Source organism: Panthera onca, chromosome C1 (genome assembly GCF_046562875.1).
Source record: "Panthera onca isolate mPanOnc1 chromosome C1, mPanOnc1 haplotype 2, whole genome shotgun sequence".
Lineage (NCBI taxonomy): Eukaryota > Metazoa > Chordata > Mammalia > Carnivora > Felidae > Panthera > Panthera onca.
In genome coordinates this window covers 22,182,215-22,206,097 of record NC_138346.1, presented here as the reverse complement: position 1 = coordinate 22,206,097, position 23,883 = coordinate 22,182,215, and the positions used below count along the sequence as shown (strand labels likewise).

General features: G+C 38.5%; 1 protein-coding gene across 1 annotated transcript in view; it reads right to left on the bottom strand.

Moving 5' to 3' along the window:
• Window positions 1-23,883, bottom strand: part of ABCA12 (ATP binding cassette subfamily A member 12) — a 291,771-nt gene that overhangs the window by 143,594 nt on the left and 124,294 nt on the right. The window contains exon 5 of the mRNA XM_078450550.2: window positions 23,770-23,863. Within this exon, the coding sequence (XP_078306676.2) occupies window positions 23,770-23,863 (94 nt within the window). The remainder of the gene's footprint in view (window positions 1-23,769; window positions 23,864-23,883) is intronic.

Genomic DNA, 23,883 nt, shown 5'->3' with positions numbered 1-23,883 from the left:
TTTATACTTGATAGATTAGAAAAGAAAGACACGGCAGGAGTGAATGATATACTGATGGCAGCTTAGTCAGTGGCCATAAGTAACATCCATTCCTTCCTGTGACCAATGAGATTCTCTGTTGGGAAGTCAAGATTGTATCTTAAGTGCCATATTCCACTCAATACCCCATTTTCCTGCTTGCTGCAGTAACCAGGATTTCACACAGACATTACTAGAGGTACAAAGTAACCCTCCGAAGAAGGTATAAGTTAAGCCTCTTTTTCCTTTCCCTTCAGAACTATATTAGTTTTAATTTTTATTTTATTTTATTTTATTTTATTTTATTTTATTTTATTTTATTTATTTTATTTTATTTTATTTAAGGGAGGGGCAGAGGGAGAGAGAGAATCCCAAGTAGGCTCCATGCTGAGCGTGGAGCCCAATGTGGGGGCTCTATCTCATGACCGTGAGATCATGACCTGAGTCTAAATCAAGAGTTGGACGCTGAACCACTGAACCACCCAGATGCCCCCAGAACTATATTATTTTTAATCTTTTCCCCTTTTAGTTGATTGAGAATTAAGAATTAGTTGATCAAAGTTGAGAATCATTTGGTTTATCATCAATTTGTTTTATGGTGCCAATTTCTGGCCAAGAAAACAAAGATATCAATTACCCTGTTAAATTTTATGTTGTGCATATCTGTATTCAAAAGCTCCAGTTAAAATTAACCTTGATTGTCTCTCTTTGACAAAAGGGAGGATTTACATTTTGTTTCCCCCAAAAGCATGGTGAATTACTTTTAAACACTAGGATACTCTGATATACACTACTTACTTTAGAATGTATCACAGAGAATATTTAAAATTATACATTTAAGTATATTATATATATTTATTACACAGTACATGTTTTATGTTTTATATATGCGTACTTATACACACGCGCACGCGCGCACACACACACACACACACACACACACACTACACATGTCTTTAGGAGAGCCCAAGAGAATGCAAGAGGAGGAAACTGAGACAGGGGAAAAGGGGTATTCAGGAATAAAAGATGCAGAATGGAGTTTTGTTCCACTGTGAAATAAATAGAGGATCTTGAAATTCCTAGCACGAAACCTATATTTAAAAGGTGCTAGATATTTTTTTTGTTTCTAGGCTATTGGAATTGTCCTTAAGAGTGTTACACAGTTGAGTAGGTCTCAGACAAAAGGATGTAAGTACACCTGCAGATACGTGGTATGCCAAAGTAGCATCTTAATGCCCTCTTTCCTGAGCAGCCTTCCCACCTCCAGGTTAAAGTCCAAATCCTAGCATTGCGTAGGACTCCTACCAGCCCCCACCCTCTTCTCACTTCCAACAACAGGATGTCTCTCCAACCCACTAAAATGAATCATTTTGTTTATATTTTGCAATAAGGCTTTTATAATTGTGCCACAGAGTTCACAGGAAAATAGGCCTGGGGCAGTCGATCTTCCTTATTCAAGCACTTGCCTTCTTTCACTTCACTGCTTCCAGCCTGATGGTATGCAGGCTGAGCTGAGGGGAAAGAAGGATCAAAGGCCCCTGAAGAATCAATGAACACTTGAGCATGTGACCCACTATTCCAAACACAAGCCCCTTGCTAACTGCTAGTCCTCTTGTAGCTCTTGGAATACATATAACTTGCTTGATCTCCTTGAAGAGTTGGCTCAAGGGAGTGATTTTTTCAATTTCAACAATAATAACATATGTAACTACATGTAACTCTAATGTGTTTTAATGTTTTTCAGCCTTAAAAGTACTTTCACAAATAACATCACATTTGAGCATCACAAAACCATGAGAGGTAAGCATGATTTCCTCTTTTATGGATTAGGTAATAAAAGCTCAGTGACATTTGTAGGTAAACAAAATTGGAACTTTAAACTAGGAGTTGTGGTTTCAAATCCTGTATGTTTTCCTCCATATCAATCTGTTTATATCATGTATTCTGAAAGCTGATGGATGTCCAGGAGTTCCCCCTGCCTCTAAATATTCTTTCCTAATTTTGCAGTATGATAGGCATGTCCATATAGTAATGACTCTCTGGATATATGTGCTTTTATTTACTATTATTTTTATTTTTTAAAGATTTTATTTTTAAGTAATCGCTGCACCCAACATGGGGCTCAAAAGTCACAACCCTGAGATCAAGAGTCACATGCTCCACCAACTGAGCTAGCCAAGCACCCCTAGATATGTGTGCTTTTAAACCAGATTAATAGATTATGTTACTTGAAATGTATAAAACATTGGATAACTGATTTCTCTATAGGGATTAGTGCTTATAATTGTCCTTAACATGTAGAGTCACCTAGCAAAGAATAAGTGTCTGGGGCGATGAATAGTGGAATGTGAAAGTTCGATAGAAAAGGAAGGGCTGGAAATTGTCCTGAGCATGAAACTGTCCCTGAGTAGGGCATCAGAATGAGAAATCTAAGGGTGCTTGGCTGGCTCAGTTGAGAGTCCGACTCGATTTTGGCTCAGGTCATGATCCCAGGGCTGTGGGATACAGCCCTGTGTCAAGCTCTGTGCTGGGCATGGAGCCTGTTTGAGATTCTCTCTCTCTTTCCCTCTACCCCTCTCCCCAGATCATGCTCTCTCTTTCTAAAAAAGAAAAATAATGATGAGGGGGGGGATCTAGTCATCTGCATTCAGTACAAAAGTATCAGAGAGGATGGATGCATCATGGGAACCAAAGAGAAAGGCTAAGAGTATCCTTTGATCTAAAAACACTCAGTGCCTTTGGGCATCATAAGAGATTATCTGGAAAATTCCCTTTATACTGAAAAAAACAGAAAGAATTTATAAGAAGAAGGGAAAAATGAACCACATTCAGTTGTCTTTTGTATAAACAAAATAGTACTTCTCACTGCATTTCTAGATTTTGCTAACTAGAAGTTAGCATTTCTAGTTTTGCTAACACTACCATCATGGAGCTCTCTTGGGGACAATGATGTTGAAACCCATAGTTCAGGTGGATATGCTGAGGCAGAGTAGCTCACATGGCATGTCAAGTGGCTTATAATGGGTGTTCAATCCAATGACAAAGGTATGTGGTATGCCATGCCCAGTGACTTAGCTTTAACTGCTGTGCATATTTTCCCCTTAAAGCCATCATTTCAAAATGGAAGTATTTTTGGTATGACTTGGTCTTTATTTTCATGTTTATCACTATGGGGTTTCTCTTTTCACCTTTCGTCTTATAAAGAATATTTTCAATCAGCACCCAACCTATCAATATATAATTCACATGTGAATCACAACTTATGCTTACAGATAGCTTTATTCCAAGAACAAGAAAGTACAGTGACCTTTTGCTTATCAAATGCCAATCTGAATAACAACAGTTGATTGTGTCGTATTACTCAAACAGAATGGTTGCATTTGTCTTTCTGTAGTTCTTTAAAACTCAACGATTTAAACTTGGAGAAGGAAATACAAATGCTAAGATCAACAACAGTCTTCTACTGGCCTGAAATGGCTCTAAGATTAAAGCTTAAAGATGCAGTGACCAAGGCTGAATTAAAATCCTTAACCTTCCAAAGAGGGAGTTTCACCAGAAGCTTCTCCTAACTATTATCCCAACTACATAAAGATCAATGTGCTATTTGAACTCAGGAACCTATTAAGTTACAATTCTCCATGAAGGTCAATTTGCCTTCCTGGCAAGGGTTTAAAATGTATATTATGCCATATATAGATGTGTCAAAATATGCTTAGACTGGGAGCTCAGAAATACTGTTGAATGAACAAATGAGTGAATGATGCTTATGCAAGAGGCTAATGCTATAATGCCTGAATCTCAATTACAATGAGCTCCCTGTACCTGATGTATTAGACTTTCACTGTTGTAAATATTAATTGAAATTGAGTGAACCAGATCAAGATTTCAAAATATTTTTGGGAATAGGTTATAAAGGGAATTTTTATGGTGTTAGCCCAGGCCTGGGCTCAAAGCCTGGCTCCAGCTTCACCACTGTATGACTTGAGCCAATTGATTTCACGTCCTCTTTTCTTCAGAACACAAAGGAGATACCAACATCTATCTTCAAGTGATATTGTAAAAATCAAATGAGAAGTTATATGTAAAAGATTTACCATAGTCCTGGGTACAATAAATGTTAATTCCTCATGCATAAATATTTTTTATAATGGGATTTACTTCAACAAGAACTGGCCTGAATTAATTGGCCTGAATTAATTTGCTTCTGTATGCAGGAACTGTATCTCTTTCATTTTATCATTATATATATAAGGATAAGTTTCTCCCTTCTGTAACTTGGAATGGAGCTCATCCATTCTATGGACATTCTAACACTTTATATGAGTAAGTAAAAGTGCTAGGCATAGAGTTACTGCCACAGGGAATGGAAAGCAAAAGGGAGGGAAAGGTCTGAAATGTTCTACAAAGCATCAATCTGCTTCCACAAGAAAAGTAAGCATATAGACACTGGGAGAATCAAACAATACTATGTAATTGAGAGACCCCCAAATATAAGTGAAAAGACCATTATATAATTTTAATACAATACATAAAAAGTAGGGGCACCTGGGTGGCTCAGTCGGTTAGGCAGCCTACTCTTGATTTCGGCTCAGGTCATGATCTCATGGCTCTTGGGTTCAAGCCCCAAATTGGGCTCTGTGCTGACAGTGCAGAGCCTGCTTGGGATTCTCTGTCTCCTTCTCTCTCTATCCCTCCCTCACTTGCTCTCTGTCTCTATCTCTCTCAAAAATAAATACATAAACTTTTAAAATATTTAAAAAAAAACATAAAAAGTAATAATGGTGGTAGAAGTCAGGACCCTTGGGTTGAAGATTGACAATGAGAGAGCAATCACAACTGAAGGTGAACAACAGGAAGGAGTAAGTAATGGGAAATGTTTTAAGCTGTGACAGGAGGGTATTTGCTCAGTTAACCAACCCTTCTGGCCAAAATTCATTGCTGTCAGTAGCATTTATTGTGCACCATCTTTAGGAGGGGGCTGGTAAGAACCTGTGTGACTGTCCAAAAGATCCAAGAGTTAATTGATAAGCAATTGATACATTTATTTTTAAATACATTAGGATACAATGGGTTAAGTGTGTTCCTTAATTTTAACTTAGCAACTCTGCATTAATTTTGAAGTTAATTCTAACCTAAAATCCAGAGGCTATTAATTAACTTTTGAAATTCCCAAATAGAGATATGCAGTCCAGGAATAGTTAAATCTAAATTAGAAACTCTAAGAAGACCCGAGCTAGGATGGCATTTTGCAAAGGCAATGCTTCTCCTGCCTTTATTTCATGCAGCCCTGGAACGTGTTAGGTAGCATAAGAAGTGTTAGAAGTAAGTCTTCATCAGTGAAATGAATGGTGTTCAAGTTAATGTGGCTTGGCTAGAAAATATTACCAATGTACCTCCACATTTGCATGAACAAGATGTTAGGATCAGCAAACCCAGGGTCTTAATACCTCTGGAGTGTACATGTGGTCTAGGAATTCCATTCAGCCCTGTGCTTTTGCACTAACAAGATGATTCCAGGCTAAAGCCCATTCTTGCTAAACATATGGCTGCATGTGTCTCCAACGTACCTTTCCAGCAAGACCCCTGTTAGAGTGCCTGAACGAACATAGAATCAGGTCTCCACAGAACTTCGTGAACAGATTCATGTGACCTCTTTTGTGCATGCTTGCCAATAAATGTTTTTATAGATGGCAGACTGTGAGACCTGTTATGCTGCCAACACGATTTCGAGGAGGAAACCCTTATCTCACTTATCTCAAGTTATCAGACAATTAGTAGTATCTACCAAGAAGAACCTAATGATCATGAATGGCCAAAATGGCTTAGGATATTCTTAACAGATTGGGAAGCAAGAAGCCGCAAATATTTATTCAAATGGTTTACTGCAAATACAGATATTTATCTTCCATTTATATCATGAATTTATTCTTTGTGCTTGCCACTGTGCTGTGTATTAAGAGCAAATATAGATATAAAAAATAAAATTCTTACCCTAAATGGGCATACAAGCTCTGTGTATGTGCATGCATGGTGTGTGTGTGTGTGTGTGAGATGAGGGGTTCAGGAAGATAAAAGAAAAGAGACAAGCATGTGTCTGAACAATTATCACTGGCATCATACTTGCTATGATGATAGGGTCATGCACTGTATATGCTACTAAAGTATGAATTTGGACTCCTAATTCAATTTGTGGCAGAAGGGTAAAATGGGAAGGTGGGAGGTAGAGAAGGTGGTATCTGCCGTGAGTTTCGAAGGACAATCCGGAGCTAGCAGGGAGAATAACAGGGAAGGGAGAAAATAATTTATGCGAAGGCATAGATGTAAGAAAGCCCTTGAGAAGGCTGAAGTACAATAAAACTCCACGATAATGCAATAACTTGAATTCAGATATGAAGCAATTGGCTCACCAGGTCATTTCATTATCCTTGCAAAGCAGGCTCCTGCAGTTTACATGACTGGATGTTCTGGACCCCATTTACAATATAAGGACAGCATTTCCTATAGTTTTTTGAAAATGGCTGGAGCGTGAAGTACATGGCTGTGAGTGATGGGGAGGGGATTATGGCCAGAGAAGGTGCTGAAGAGTTAGGCATGAACATGAAAGGTTTTAAGTATCAAGCAATAGAGTCTGGATTTTATCCCCAAAGTAATGGTGAGTCAGAAGGATATTAGGCATGAAAATGGCATGGAAATATTTGTGTTTAGAAAAATAACTGGCATTAAGGGTGCCTATTTGGCTCAGTCAGTTGAGCCTGCAATTCTTGATCTCAGGATTGTAAAGTCAAGCCCCATGCTGGGTATAGAGATTACTTAAACATTTTTTAAAAATATTTCTAAAAATCTTAAAAGAAAAAAGAAAGGGGAGCCCAGCTGACTCAGTTGGTTAAGCATCTGACCCTTGATCTTGGCTTAGGTCATGATCTCACAGTTAGTGAGTTTGAGCCCCATGTTGGGCTCTCTGCTGGCAGCATGGAGCTTGCTCGGGATTCTGTCTTTCTCTTTCTCTCTCTCTCTCTCTCTCTCTCTGACTCTCCTCTTTTCTCTCCTCTCTCTCTCTTTCTCTGTCTCTCTCTCTCAAAATAAGTAAATAAACTTAAAAACAAAGAAAAAGAAAAATAACTGGCATCAGTATAAATGATAGACTGAAGGGAGCTGTATCAGAGGCATGGAAACCAGATAAAAAAGGTGCTGTAGTCATAGCAAAGAGACAGGAGGAAGATGTAAACTAGGGCAGTGGCAGTGGAGATGGAGACAGAAGAGTTTCAAGAGACATTTGGAAGGAAGAATTGATCAGACTTAGTGACTGACGGATTTGAAAGTGAAGGGAAAGGATGATAGCATTTTGTTGCTTTGGATGACTCAGAGAATGGGGGATTCATTCCCTACATTATGAAATCACTAGTTTGGGAGAACAGGAAGAAAAGGAGGTTAGTAATAGATTTGTTGAACACTTATAACAAATGCACATTTCCTTAATTATTTTTCTTTAGGAATTGCAATTGAACTAGTCTACCACAATGAAAAGTCATTAGATTTCAATGGCTTGAGCTGAGCTGGATTAGATACATTTATCATGAGTTGACTAGGAGATTTAGAAGCGAAGCTGTCAGAGGCTTAGTTTGGACTTATTTGTCATCAGCCCTAACTAGGATTTTAATAAATGGGAGGAGGTGAATTTAAGAGAGGGTAATGAGAATGGAGACACGTATTCTTGGAAAAAAGCTCGTTAATTCCTAGTTATGATCATGTATTTGTTATTAGCGATGCTGAATGATGTTGGTGATGTAACACAGCGGCTCCTCAAATGAGTTTTAGTAGCAAACAGGGAGTTTGTATTTTGAGGGAAAACTTAGTGATGCATTGATTTAGTCATTCCATAAAGCATTCATATATTCATCCATCTAGTAATACTTATAGAATATCTGCTAAGGTCCATGCACACTGAAAGAGCTGAGAGAGTTTCAACAAATTTAAAAAGAAAAAAAAAATCAAATCTTGGTCAGAACATTCAAAGAAGCTTTTGGTACTTCAGACCTTCTCTGTGTAAATAAGGGCTCAGAGACCTGATAGGAATAACTAAAGTGAATGAATACATACTCTGGTTTGGTTGGATTCTTTTTAGCTAGAGCTCAAGTTGTTTTTTTTCTTTAGTTCCAAGCCTTACTTATGCTCAAATAGATTCCTTATAAACTGGACAATCTTTTCTTGCTCATTGTTTCATGTTTTCCATGTGCCTTCTAAGAATGGAACAAGAACATGTCAAAATGAAAAGAGTGACTATTGCTACTCCAGAACTACTAAGAATCCCCCTTATGCAAGGAAATCAAGACCAATACTAGCAAGGATATGATAGTAAAACAAAGGCTATCTTTTACAAGTGAATGTGCAGGCCAGAAAGTCTCTGAATATTTCCGCTCTCAGAAAACATTTTCTCATCAATTTCCCTTTCCTGTGTGATTACTGTCTGGGGCCTACTGGAGGGAGCAGAATTCTATCAAATGTTGGTTCTATTAAAATGTACTTGGCTTCTCAACTATAAACAGTTGATGTAACATCTTTATTGCCTTCAGTTTTAAAGTGCAGACACACAATGAGAAACAAGTTCCATTAACAGTGGTTGTTGCTGAAGATTATAGGACTAATTTAGCGTTAAGAGGATTTTTATCCAGTGTGTCTCTCTTGGCACAATTTCACATGTACGATCTAGCACATAAGGATAGAAACCAAAGAGCAATTTACAACCCTTCCCCAATTTTAGGATAATTTAGATTGGCAGAACTAAGATGAGAACCATTGGTTTTGTTTTTTCTTTAAGCACCCGATCAGTGCTTCTTAAGGCACGGACTGCAGTAAACAAGTATTGCCCTTTGGCTAATGTAAGCAACTAATCTTTTCGCTACTCTGTCCCTGCGCCTCATTATTTTCCCTTCTAACAACAACAGCTATGTATAACAAATACATCCAAAGACCTGGGTTCAAGTCACAAGCTCTTCCACTTACTCACTGTTTAATCTTGGACAAGTCACCTAATCGAAATCCTGTATCGAGCATTTACCGTATATTTCTCTAGACAATACATATGCTTCTCTTTGATATCACAAATTAACTTACTACACGCTATCTTATTTAACTCCCCTCAAAATTCTGTGAGACAGGTAGCTTGATTATCCTCCTTTTCCAGATGAGGAAACTGAGACTCAGGGAAGTTGAGTGACTTCTCAAGGTCATAAAGCTTGAACTGGGACTTGAACCGAACACCCAGGCCAAAGGCCCACAGATTTGATCATTAGACTCAATTTGCCTAATAGAGTCTTGAGTTTCTCATGTGTGAAATGGAAATCACAATAAAGAATCTCTCAAGACTTCTACAATTAAAACACAATATTGCATAAAGGGGTCATTATTATTGTTATAGTTTTTGCTGTCCTACTTTCTCATAATCCCAGATTAAAAACCAGGAGAGCTCTTTTATTTGCAACTATTCCTTTGTTCTCTGAACACAATCTCCACTATACTGACTTCCCAATATTCATTCCTTCCCATTTGTTTACTTGTGTTAGTGACAGTGCCCACCATTTTTTGTAATTTCAATAACTGTGTAACTCTTTTTTCTTGCTCCAGGCTTCCTTACCCTGATATAACCTTCTCATACTACCTCATTAATATACAAAAATACAATATTCCTATTATCATGTGTCATTCTTTATTGCTTATCAGGCGAAGACATCCCAATAGCATCCCCCTGGTATTTGAGACGCTGGGTCTCTTGGTCCTATATTATCCATTCAAACCCATTTCTCAGTAGCATCTAATGGAATTGGAAGGAAAAACTTGTTTACTGGATGTTTGTTATGTGCAAGGCAATGCTGACATTTGGTGGAAAAGAGTAGCTTAGGCACAGGCCTCATGAAGTAAAGACCAGAGACACAAACATCAAGTAAATACATGCATAGTAAATTACAATTATATAAAGAAGGGGTGGGTGGGGGTGCAAACTAAACGAGTACAGAGGTTCAGGGAAAATTGCCTGAGGCAAAATAAGACAATTCACCTTATATCCCCAACACCGTGAACGTGGTTCATTCCCTTCCTTCCCTTGAAAAATGTCCCATTCTTCTCCATGCAAATCCAACTATCCTGTTAGTTTTCCTCGGGATGCAGTTTAAGTCCTCTCACAATATTAAGTTTTGCTAACTTCTCTAGCCACCAAGGATTGTATTCAAAAAGAAAATCAGTGCATCTGCAGTTCTTTCTTCCTTATCAAAGTTGACTAATAGATTATGGGTTTTAGGGTCAGGTATGGTATAGCGTGCCCTCACAACTTGATTATTGATGTTTTTATCTAAAACGCCTGGGTGCTTCACCTTTAGATTCCACATAATGCTATGATAAATGAGTGTCTGTTTAATGAATAGCCGAGTGTTCAGTGGGTGTGTGCATCTAGGTGTCCAGAAATCTATGCAACAAAAGTAGGGATCAGAAACACGGCTCTAATATCTTAAGCAACCTTCCTAATGCTTAAGATTAACCTAATCCCACTCTTGTTCATTTGCTTTAGGTTTTATTTGAGCTAAATTTTGATACTCTCTTTGCATTAACACTGGAGGAAAACTGCTTATTGTTCTGGAGGTTTGGCTACATTACCAAATGTTAACACAGGATTCATAATAACCCAAAACCGAACCCGCCTATGAGATTCACTCCTCCCTGTCATTTGCCTTCCGGATTATATATTTAATGCCAAATTTCCACAAAAAGCTAAAGATAAATCAACAAAATAAAGACCTTAAATCTTGGCTCTTGGCATGCCTCCTAAAGAAATGTGCTCTATGTAACAGAGTTCTGTCGCTTTGTTTTTGTTTTTTTCTACTTTTCAGAGCTCTGCTTAGCATGCAATCTTAAAAACAGCTAATTAAAGCTAACAGGACTCAGTGGAGGTGAGTGAAGTTTTCAAAGCAGATTAGGTTCAATTTTGGTACAAAACTCTGCCGGAATAAATAATGTTAGTAGTTGTGTAGAAAGGTGTGTGAGACCTTAGGGATGTCAAGGATTCATTTGCTTCCTTTTGTCTACAGGTTAAATGTCAAGGCATAATGCTATTCACATGAGAGAAATTCCAGCTGAGCCACTGTTATCGCTCGTCTTTTCCACTCCCACTCTCAAAGGGACTATATTCAAAATAATGATGCAATGATATAAAGTTCATTCGCCACAGAATCCAGGTAGGTGGTCATTGGATTGTAAGCTGCTCAAAACACAGAAACTCCACATTTTCTATATTTTTGATATCTAGCTTCTATACTTTAAACACAGTATCTTTTCAGTGAATATGACAAAACAAAAACCTGCACAAGAGGCAAGCATTTTGGCCTGTCTTTCATGGTTTTCTCCTGACTTGTAAGTAAATTTGAACAGATTTCTTCATAGCTCCAGTCTTCACGTACTGTTGTACGGAGTCTGTTCACATGTTCAACAAATATTTGTTGGGTGACTATTAAGTGCCAGGCAATGTTCCGGAGAGTGGTTCTGTTAGCTATGCCAACAGCAAGGTGAGTGTTTCCAACAGAGATGAATGATTCTGTTTGACAGAGAGCATGGAGAGTAGAAAGAGGATTTGAGTAGTAAGACCAAATTAAATCTTGGCTTCAACACTCACTTAGTGAGATCTGTGGCTAAAACCTCTGAAAACAAATATCTTCATCTCTAAAATGCTAATAGTTCAAAAAATATTTAACCGATGCCTCCATGCGCAGACAGTGTGCTGGTGCTAGAAATGCAGTATGGCCCCAAGCAGATAAGGGCTCTGCCGTGGTAGGACTGAACATTTCAAGCATATTCAGCGCACACCGTTACTGTACTAGTGACTCTTGTGTGGTGCAATCAGTCTGTGTGGTGGTTTTAAAATGTGCCCACAGAATGTTTAACACTTTTTCCTTCTAAACGTAGAACCTAATTCTCTTGCCCTTGAATATGGGTGCACTTTTGGTGCCTTGTTTCTAATGAAGAGAATGTGGTCGAAGTGCTGCTCTGAGGCTTCTGAGGCTAGGTCGTAAAAAGGAGAGCTTCTCCTATTGTCTCTTGGATTACTTGGTCTGGGGAAGCTCCCAGGCATGTCATGAAAACACTAAAACAACCTGTGGAGAGAAGCCACCCGCTTGGTACCTCAACTGGTACCAACCAACTTGCTAGCCATGTGACTAATCCACCTTTGAATTGATCTGCCAGCTATCACATGAGGTCAACTCCAGCCAAAAGTTTTCTGCAATCTCATGAGAGACCTTAAGCCAAAACTGCACAGTTAAGCCACTCCCAAAGTTTAGACCCATAGGAACTGGAGTCGCTGCCACTAAGTTTGGGAAGGCAATTTCTTACAGATCAATAGGTAACTGATTTAGCCTATGATATAAACATTTGGGTGAAGATAAAGAATTACGGTGGAAGATCATTTCAAGCTTCCCTTAGTTTATCTCCCATGTTAGAAAAAGAAAAATTAAATAATTCTTCACAGCCTTCTAGAGTTTCTTTTACTACAGGAGAAAATCCAAACTCCTAGATCTAGTGTTGAAAGCCTCACACCAGAGACACAACTTGGTCTCTCCCATGCTCCAGCACTGACACTCGACGTTGGCCGAATCGGTCTGCCTACCCTCAGCCAGCTGTTGATCATGACCTTCACTCTTGAAGGGCATATCTCTTCATGTTGCATATTCAGCATATCCATTGGTTTTCCTTTCAAGCTTAATTTGAGTCCTGGGGTAATTCTTGATTATGCTAATGCAAAGCAATCCCTTCCTTTTTTAAAGCTTCCAGTAGTTTTTATTGCCAATGCTACTTATTAATACTTATTTTCCTATATATCTACACTATTACATGTCGCTACTAATTAATCAATACATAGTTGAGTTCCTGCTACGTGCAAAGCTAGGTTTAACACTTTTACTTTAGCTACATTTAACTTTTTTTTAAATCTACTATAGCATATAACTTTTATGTGTGTGGAGTGTGCGTATGTGTGTATTTTTCCCCAGAGTTAGATTGTAAGCAAGTTGAGAACAGAACACAGACCTATTCTTCTCAGCTGTAGGCACATTTTGTAGAATATGAATCTCCAGAAGCATCTTTATACCATTTTCATACATGGTAGTAATTTCAAAATAATGAAACCATTTTTGACATTTTTCTCATTCTCCCAATATTTATGAATCTAGAAGTACAGTGATACTGTGTTAGAGTGTTGAAGTGAACTGGGTTCCCTTGGCCATGAAACTAAATCATGAAATCCACTTGGACAAACACATGTGCATAGGAGAGTCCAGGAAATTATGAACACTTCCTTCCTTCATCACCAACCTCCAAGTGGAGGCATTCTCTTCAACTGTCCTGAAGATGTGATCTTCAATATAAGACATAAAAAAGAGTGTGGGATTTCTAGCATCCTGGGGATTACAGCGAGAGATAAAATGTTAAAATGAAGCAGGGAACCCTAGCAAATTTTTCCCTGATACTATTCAGAGAATTAAATCCATTCCTTGGTTGGCTTTCACAGTCGTAAGCTAGTAAAAATGCAACTGATTTAAAATATAACTGAAAAGATAACTGAAAAGAAAGGAAAATGTAGCTCTCAAACTTTCAGTTGCATAAGAATCACCACCTGGGGAGTTTTGGGGCTGTCTGGTCCTCACTGCCCCATGCACCACAGTACCTCATCATTTCAGCATCCCTCATCATCACCATCACCTTCTCCACCACCACCCCCAGATGCCCATGTAAAAAAGTCCAGGGTATTTTACATCTTTCAGTAGCATATTTATATGATTTAGATTAAGGTAGACTGGTTGAGTGTATCTGTTTATAAATCACTAAGATAGACAAGATAAGGAAAAATACCAGTAATATTGTGAGATTCTCATATTATTTTCTCTTCAGTTACCTGTATTTTTACTCCCCAAATTTGTCTGAAGTTGTATTAATTTCATTTGGACAGTATGAAATTCAAGACTTATAGTTGTGCATTGAAAGCTTCCCTATTATGAAGAATAATTCTCTATTCTTTAAAGAAATCTGGATTTTAAAATCTGGAAAGAAAGTGAAGGATTGAAGGAGAGGGTGTTAAAAAGTGGTTGGGGGCGGGGGGGGCGGGGGACATAGCCAGCTGTGACAGGTCTACAGACATTGTAGCCCCATAACATTTCCAGGGCAATCAAGAGATCATGAAAAGGAAAACTGAAGTCGAAGTCTTAAAACCAGAACTCTGTGCCCAATCCAATCACTAGCTTCTATGAAATCATCTCCATGCTGCTGTGGAAGTTCTTTCTAAAACATTATCTGAGCCCAATGTTCGCATTTTGGTTGTATGTAGGTGTGTGTGTGTGTGTGTGTGTGTGTGTGTGTGTGTGAGCATAGAAAACGGCCTGAAAAAATTGTACACTTAAATGTTAACAATAGTTATCTTTACACGGCAAGATTATGCAGGACTTCTGCTTTTTACAATATGCATACTTATATTACATTATTTAATTTTTAAATAATAAGCATGTATTTCTATGGTCAAAAGAAAAAATAAATATGTTAAAACAAGGCTAATTTACTAAAAAGTTTCAATGGCTTCTCATCCTCTCCAAAATAAAGTTCAGTACATTTGGTATTGATCAGATAGCCTCACTTCCCCACAAAAAACCTCCTTTTCCAGACAAAACAAACTGCAAATTCCTGGCACATCTAACTCTGTCATGTCCTCTGTCTCCACTCACGTTGGTCTTTGTCCATTAGAAATGCAAAGACACTACTTGTCTAGCTGCCAAATGCTTCCTCATTCTTTAAGACTCATGCTAAGACATAGGACTTCCTTGTGAAGCCCTTCCTGATATCCCAGGCAGTATGGGAGCCAACCGGAGCCCAAGGTAAAAGAAAAGTCAGTAATATTGAGCCTGACTTTATCTAAAATGTTAACATTTGATTCATCATAGAATTTTTAAAATTAATCTTTATATTGTAGAATATTATATTGAAATATGATTGATCATAATTACTGGGGTTTTGCTAACCCTTCAAAGTTTGCATTGCACTCGCATTGCCATAGACCCAGCCCTGATCCCAGGTAAAGTTGTCTGGACTCTATTTGCTCTGCTGCTTTGCTCTTGAGCCTACCTCCTCTGTGGAATTTATCATGTCGCATATTTACTACAGATTCTGACATACTTATTAACCTCCTAGAAACTTGACTGTTCTGAGGGTTCATGGCATTTTTGATCAGTGCAGACATAGCAGGTACCCTTTAAATATATGATAGAGGCAAGGATAAATGTGCAACCACAATCAAGTCTTAAATTTTTGAGCCTCAGTTTTCTTCTCTATCAAATAATATACTAGATTATCTCAGTGAGACTCAATGATTGATATTATATCATATACCTATATAATATTACAAGTAATGTAAAACATAATATCAGGGTGCCTGAGTGGCTCAGTCGGTCAAGCATCTGACTTTGACTCAGGTCATGATCTCACAGTTCATGGGTTCGAGACCCATGTCAGGCTCTGTGTTGACAGCTCAGATCCCGGAGCCTGCTTTGGATTTTCTGTTTCCCTCTCTCTGTGCCCCTCCCCCACTTGTGCTCCGTCTCTCAAAAATGAATAAACATTAAAAGAAATTAAAACGAAAAACAAAAAAACATAATATCTAACATTAATATAGCTCATACTATGTGCCAGATACTTATCTAAGTATTTAACAAATATTAATTCATTTAATTTTTACAACAACTCTGTGAGGTGGCTGCTATTATTAACTTCAATATACAGATGTGGAAACCAAGGCTCAGAGAACCAAGAGACCTATCCAAGGCTTGTGTTTGAATCCAGGCAGTTTGAATATGGAGTTTGTGCTCTAAGTCCTTGTTCTGCCTCTCACAGTAATACTAATTTTACATATAAATATAAATGTGTAAATATATAACCAAAACAAAGATCTCATTTTTCTTAATGTGAATGGTCATTCTAATTTTATTCCACAGTGAAATTCCAATGGACTCAAGACCAGTGACTATCAGATGCTGTGGCATTTCTTCCATGAGGGCTGGCTGCTCTACTCTAAAAATATACACTGGTTCATTTATGAAAGCAAAGGACACAATGTGACCTACAAAGAGAATGAGAAAAGTTGAATGGTGAGAGCAGCATAAAATGACAACGGTTTGCTAAGCCAGGGTTCCTGGGAGATGCTTAGAAGAATACTGAACAGTCACTTGGGAAAGCACACGGTCAGCCAACCATGGAGCCAGGCCCTCACCTCTTCTAAGTATCACATGTGAGCCTCAGTCTGGGCTCAGTGCTCTTGAATAAGTGAAGGAGAATGGGTTGAAATTACTTTGTTAACTCTATCTCTTAGCTTTAAGGGTATATTGGAAACATCCACTGATACTGGGGACCTTAGCAAGTGACATTACTGTACTTGTGAGGATTTTATAAGTAATCAATTATTTATCTTTATTTGTCACATAGACTTGAATATTAGAGCTCCTTACGTGAGAGTAACAGGAGCCCCTCTGCTCTTTATGAAGGGAAGGAAATAAAGAAAGAGTGAAAAAGAGAGGACGTGGCCCCCAGAGACAATGTCAGTGAGGCAGTCATTTCTGGGAAGCTTATAAGGTAAATCATCAAAAGTAGGCATGATGCAGAATGGACAGGAGAAAAAAAAATAGTAAGACCCCCAAACAAGAAATCTTCCATTGTGCAATCAATAGCTATTCTTTACTCTTTATTTTCCTACTTGTTCAATTAAGTTTTATTGTACTTTAAGATATTCCCAGCTCTCTGATGCAACTCTGTGTACTAAGCCTTAGTTGAGCATTAGTTGAGAAATCCTTTTGTCATGTTATCTGGCATTAGGGTGTGCCCATGGCATTGCGTGAGAGAATTTCAAATCAGGTCTGGGGGAGATGGGCAACTACCAGCAGGAGCTGTAGCCAGCCCTGTGTATGAGTGTGCAGGGGCCATGTTCACACTGCCTTCTTCCTGCTGGTTCCCTACAGCCCGGTCGGCGCAGGGTGCTTGGGGATGCAGTCACCGTCTCGGTTTCCCTGAGTTTCACGGAATTTATCTCCATGTTGCCATCTAAAGGGTCAAATAATGTTTCCCAATGTTCGCTACTGATTCGCTGATGGAAGAAGTAAATGATGGGGCTTTGGCTGTGAAATTCAAACACTGCTCTAATGTTTTCTGGAACTTAAGCAAGAAGCAGACTATAAATCTCTCCCACACAAAAATATTCTGTACACATTCACATGAACTCTCAGGTATTTGTGAGGGAAATTCCCAGGTGGATCTACCTGGGGAGGAGTGAGAGAGCTTTATATCCCTTTTCTTGTCCCAATATTAGCATTATAGATATTGTTTTAATGTTTGTTTGTTTGTTTATTTTGAGAGAGAGAGAAAACAAAAGTGAGCAGGGGAGAGGCAGAGAAAGAGGGAGAGAGAATCCCAAACAGGCTCCATGCTGTCAGCCACTCAGGCACCCCTCCCAATATTAGCATTATAGATATTTCTGATAGCACAGTCAGATTTACCTGAAGTAAAAACCAAACCAAAAGCAAGCTAACTTCTTGTCCTTTACCTATCTCAGATGCACAATGAGCTTTATTTCCATGCACCTCTAGGTGAATGCGATAATCCGATCCCCCATATCTTTCAAACTGCACTACATTCTAAATGATACATTCCATTCTTATTTTGTTCCCTGTGGGAGGAATCATACTGTATCTGATATTAGTATGATGCCTTGGCATGATTTCTGATATTAATGTACTATTAGTCTAATGAGTGAGCCAAGATTAAAGCATAAAGCACTCAAAACCACTATTAGCCCACACATCCACAAGAGAGATAGAAAGGAGAAATAATTGGAGTTTGGGTGATGAGGGAAGGCAAAAGGGTAAGCCTTAGATAAGAGCTTGTCTTTTAATAGACGAGGAGGAGGGGACAGGAGCATGCATGTCCACATGGCAATGAGCATGGGATGTGTGGAAGACATCTGGACACTGCCTCTTTAGGTAAAGGCCTCATACTGCAGAACGCAGTGAACTGAAAGTTGAAGGAATCCTGATCATGAACATCTTGAAAGTAGGATAAAGGGGAGTTGAAACTCAGTAGACCCAAAGAACATTTTAAGGGATTATCTGATGATAAACTATGGGAAGAATTAGAGGTTGGGCTTCCAGAGTGCTCCCCCAGCCCACCCCCAAAATAAAAACCTAATGAAGAAATACAGGCACAAAACAATGAGATCTCGAAGCAAGGCACTGCAGGAGGGATGGAAAGGATGGGGTAACTCCAGGACACATTTCACAAGACAGACTCTGGCTCATGGTTATGGGAGGTGAAGGAAAGGGAGGAGGCAAGGATGAGTCAGACGTTTCTAACCTGAGAGACTTCCTGGTGCTGCTGGCACACGTGACAATGGAGAACTTGGATGGGGCAAGACCTGGCAGGAGATGAATGATGCGGGGTTCTGAGCTTCCCAGAACAAAACCTACATTAATTTTGAGCCAATCAAAATAGAACAGGAAACGATTTACTATGGGTGCCTCAACTACTGCAGCTGAATCATGGGAAATCCATTCCCCAGAATGGAATCTGGTCCTCATGTGTTTGCCATCTCTCCCATGGAAACACGCCATGTGCAAAGTCGGAAGCAAAAGCAGGGCCAGAAAAAGCTTGGCTCCTCTGACTTTCACAACCTTTCCCGGTAAGAGGCCCCATAGGCCTATTCAACATGAAACCACACAATAGTTTCCTCTTAACAGTTCAGGTGCTGTAGGTATAGCAACATGCATGGACCCCGCAAACCACCAATTAATCAATAATTTCAATCTTCCTTCTCACATTTTTTCTTGGAGCTGCTGACAAGTAGAAAAATCAATTGAGTTCACTTTTATAGCCATGTTCGATCTTTGGCAGTGCTAACAGGTGGTATGAGGAAGAAAAAGGAGATGCTGTAAAACTCAAATGAGCCGGATCTTAGGATTGCCATTGTTGGCAGTCGCGACCTGAACAAAACTACTACAGTATCTGCAGGGAAAACTGTGTTTAAAATCCAGCTTTGGGCACAAAGCACCCATGTGAATATGGGTAAGTTACTTAACATTTTTGTGCCTCAACTTTGTCATCTTTAAAGTTGGGACAATCCTATCACATAGTTTATAGAGGTGATGTATTAACTAAGGAAATAGGTGCAAGGTACTTAGCACAGTGTCTGACACACAGTAAAGTGTTCAATAAGTTTGCACCCCTATTATTATTTTTATTGCAACCCTGAAGACAAAAGGTATGCTTTGGAGGCCAAAAGTCATGCTGGGAATGGCAATCTTGCATTTACCAAAGTGATGGAGTCACATCCAGACGGGCAAAATTCAGTATAACCCTGTGCTAGCACAAATTTAGATATAATTCAATTAGCAGTTGGCTCCTGCCTTCCCCTGGGTCATTTGCAGATGTGAGATGGGCTGAATTTCTTCTCTTCTGAGGAGGCAGGGGTATTAGGAAGTGATGGCTCCAGGACACTTGCAGTTTAATCCAAGCTATGGTCATACTTACACAGTATAATTTCCATTGTGCTTTTCGTGGTATTTTCAACCACTTGAAAAATACTGTTTTTCATTAACTTCATAGAAATGTGGCTCCTTACTTGGCAAGACTGCAATTTTTGGAGACCACTTATCTCATTATGCCAGGGTTTTTTCTGTTCTTGAAAAGCAGTCAGTTCCGCAGTAATTAGGAACTGCTTGCCTGCACTTCATGGGTATGTGCATGTTAAAAGGAGACAAAGATAGCTCGCTGTACATTATAGCTGGGCTTAGTCTAAATGCATTTTGGAGGGTTTGTTTTGTTTGCCTCTGCTCCTAAGCATGGTGTTTCAGCTTTAAAGTTTGTCTCCTGACAAGTTACTGCGTGTACAGATTATAAAAGCTTGGAGCTATTTCAAATGTGGCGCCTCAGCCCATTCTTCTCTATGCAAACAAGAAGCATCCTGGCCTGTCTGCCAGGCTTGGGAAGCTTTCCTTACCTGGGACTTATTATTTGCAGAAGCTAGTTACCTAAGCTGTTGATGGCAACACAGGAGGGTGTAAGTGAAAGCAGACAATGCCAAAAGTAAGTCTTTTGCTCAGGACTGGTGCCCTCCATGGCAGACGCTGCAGCAGCTACCTAACTCACCCAAGTCCAGACTTCCACAGATGCCCATCAGTCAAGAAAACTATGGAGGGAGCCCTTTGATTCACTAATTATATTTGTTCTGAATGACGTATCAGTCCTACACACATGCCCAGCTATTCTGAGCAGAATGTGCCCACGGGATGACAACTCCTGTTCTCACCACAGCTGAGTTTCAACTGGGGTGTAGCCTGGAGTTTCTTCTTCATTTCTCTGTTGCTCAATTAGCACTGAAGCAGTCACTGTAGCCCGGAAAGGATTTTTAACTCTGTTAAACAGGACGTGATTTCCATGATACTACAATCACTACAGTGATTCATGCAGAGGCAGAATTCTCCACTGAATACTAACATTTAGGATAACTGATTCATATATCGGAATGCACCTCCCCCCCATATTTCTGGATTTCATTTTCTAGATAGACGCAGAGAAGGGGTGCTTAGATTCCAAATTTCTAACTTTTAGTCTACTTTTATGAAACCTAAGTAATGCAACATTATTTAGAAAGAGTACAGTACTGACTCCTCGATGTAAGAAATGTGAGTTCATAAGCTTAAAACCAGAGTCTAGGGCCAGACTGCCTGGGTTCATCAAATCTTGACACCACCACTTTTGAACTGTGCAATCTTGGCCAGGTTACTTAATCTCTCTGTTGCACTGGTTGGCTGTACTGGGAATTGAATAACACTGCCATTACCTCCCCAAACGTCTGGCACATAGTATGAGATCAAGAAATATTTATTTTTATTATTTATTATTATGAACTCACTTTAATCTTTCAGTACGATAGATATGAGAAACAAAGAAAAACAATAATAATTGTTTTAGAAAAAGAATAAAAATGCCTGAATCCAAACTTTCACTTTGAAGTTTTCCCTCTATACCACAAGACAGGGAAATAAAGTAACTACATCTATACTAGTTTTAGATTCTCTAACTTGCTGTACAGATAGCACCTCTAGTTATAAATTATATTTTATATTCTATTGACTATAGGATGAGTTGAAATTTTGGACACAAAGTTTTGTCCAAAGGTATTATGGCTCTATGTATAAGATGGCAAAATATGAGACAAATCTCATGGACAAAGAATAAGTAAAGGTAGTTTCCAAAACCTTTCTCTCCTATCCCACATGATCAAACTTTCACAAATTACAATCGCCCAGGTTGCCCAGTGTTCTCTTCTGTAAAGTGAGAGGGTACCTTCCTTCTAATAGTTCTCATAAAGTTCCAATAAAAACAATAAACTATTTTTTGGACTGAATTTTGTAAGTTCTGAGAGACTAGCAAAAATACTTCCACTGAACTCTCCTATAATTCTGTTCTCTCCTACCCACAAACATAAAGACAATCACCTCATAATTAATTATTATTAGTGTATGGTCAGAAGTCTATAGTAAAACGTGGTTATTCGTCTCCCTTTGGATAGTGTGTTTTTGCAGACCCTTTAAAAAATTAGGTCTCTGAGATACTTGTCACGTGATTTTTTTCAAGGTTTCCACCCCCCCCCCCCCGCCCATAATTTAGTGAAATTATAAGAGCTCTCCAAGATTTTTTCCATGAATCTCTAAATCCTATCAGGTAGCACCAATTAAGACTACTCACTCACACACCTTATATTTCTGTCTTGTAAATTTTGTAAGAGAAACTTATTATATAGCTTAAAATTCCTTATAAACAAGAAATTAATAGAAATAAGTTGTTGAAAGAAGCTAATAAACTTTTATCACTATCATTCGTGAATTGATAATTAGCATCTTAAACCAGAATAGTTCAAAGAGTATTTGTCCTTATGTGCTGAATGCATTATTTCTGAACTCCATGCTACCTAGAATAGGCAAGAATACATAAATTTCAAGAGTATACAATGGACTAAATCTATTATAAAGAACTAATATACATGACATGAAGAGAACAAAATTATGCTGCTTTTATAAACAACCTAATAAAATATCATCAACAACTCTACATAATAACTTGAGCAAAAGTCCTTTAGAAATGCTAAGTTGCTATTCAAATGCAAGGAATTATTCATTCCAGTATCAAGAGTTTAAATGCTTTACACTAATTTAATTGATATTCTCTTTTGAATTATTCTATTGTGTATGAATCAAGTAGATTCCATGATGGCTATCATCTTACTTCTTAAGACTGAGTGACTGAAAAACACTTATTTTTAAAAGTCACCAGCTCATTATTCTCTTTACAAATAATTCAGCATACTATTCTTTTATATAGTAAATTACCAAGATTTATCTGAAATACAATCAGATTTATAGAAATTTAGTCTATGAGAAGCTTTTTAGGAGATGGCTGCTCTGTGAAACATGATGTATCTCACTTAACCTTTACTCCTCTACCAACAAAACTGGCTTCAGGGTTTAAGAACAAAAGCAAAGGGGCGCCTGGGTGGCTCAGTCGGTTAAGCGTCCGACTTCAGCTCAGGTCACCATCTCACGGTCCGTGAGTTTGAGCCCCGCGTCGGGCTCTGGGCTGATGGCTCAGAGCCTGGAGCCTGCTTCCGATTCTGTGTCTTCCTCTCTCTCTGCCCCTCCCCCGTTCATGCTCTGTCTCTCTCTGTCTCAAAAATAAATAAACGTTAAAAAAAAAAAAAAAAAATTAAAAAAAAAAAAAAGAACAAAAGCAAAAACAGGGGTGCCTGGGTGGCTTAGTCGGTTAAGCGCCCGACTTCGGCTCAGGTCATGATCTCATGGTTCACGAGCTCTCTGCTGTCAGTCTAGAGCCTGGGGCCTGCTTTGGATTCTGTCTCTCCCTCTTTCTCTGCCCCTCCCTCGCTCATGCTCTCTCTCCCTCTCTCTCTCTCTCAAAAATAAATAAAAACATTTAAAAAATTTTTTAAAAAAAGAATGAAAGCAAAAACACTGGTTAGATCATTGGGGTTCTCATCTTCCTCCCCTCCCCCACCCAGTTCTGAGGAATTTTCTGTGTCTTTCCTGAATCTCCATTCTGGATCCAAAAGAAAATAATGGCCTGAGTTGGGCATCGTGCCCATTTTATAACTTGATGATGACTAAAAATAGCTGGAATAGCACTAATTGGAAAGCAATGTTCTTTTAAATTAAATGTGTTGATGCATTTGCACCACTCATATCAGTCCTGAAGAGAGATAAGAGATTTTTACAGTACCCTGGATTTCATTTGTTCAGTTCATCAGATACCGGTCTATGGTTTTTGTGACAATATAAAAGTAAAGGATGATCTAGCTTGAGACTGATACTTGTTTGTGTCGTACAAACCATGGTGAGATTTATGAGGTGAACAATAAATGAGTCAAAATTTTATAAAAATTAATTTTATAAAAATTAAAATGCATTCTGGCTTCTACATGCTTCATAGTTTTTTAGATAAGTATTACAGGCTCACCCTTCTAACCAGTTAAAAAAGCTGGAGAAAAAAACAGGGTAAGTATTTATACAAATACTACCAGGTAGAAATACTATTAAAACAAATTTAGAAGAAAACACTCCATAGTATCAAAATAAATTTTAACTGTAATCCAAAAATTAGGGAAACAAATTTACTTACAAGTTGGTTTTGCTCTTGGAGGAAATTTGGTCCGGGTAATAGCCAAAATTATGAAGATAATGACTGGCCATAAAATCAAGACAAGTGTCCAAAGCTGCAAAATAATAATAGGAA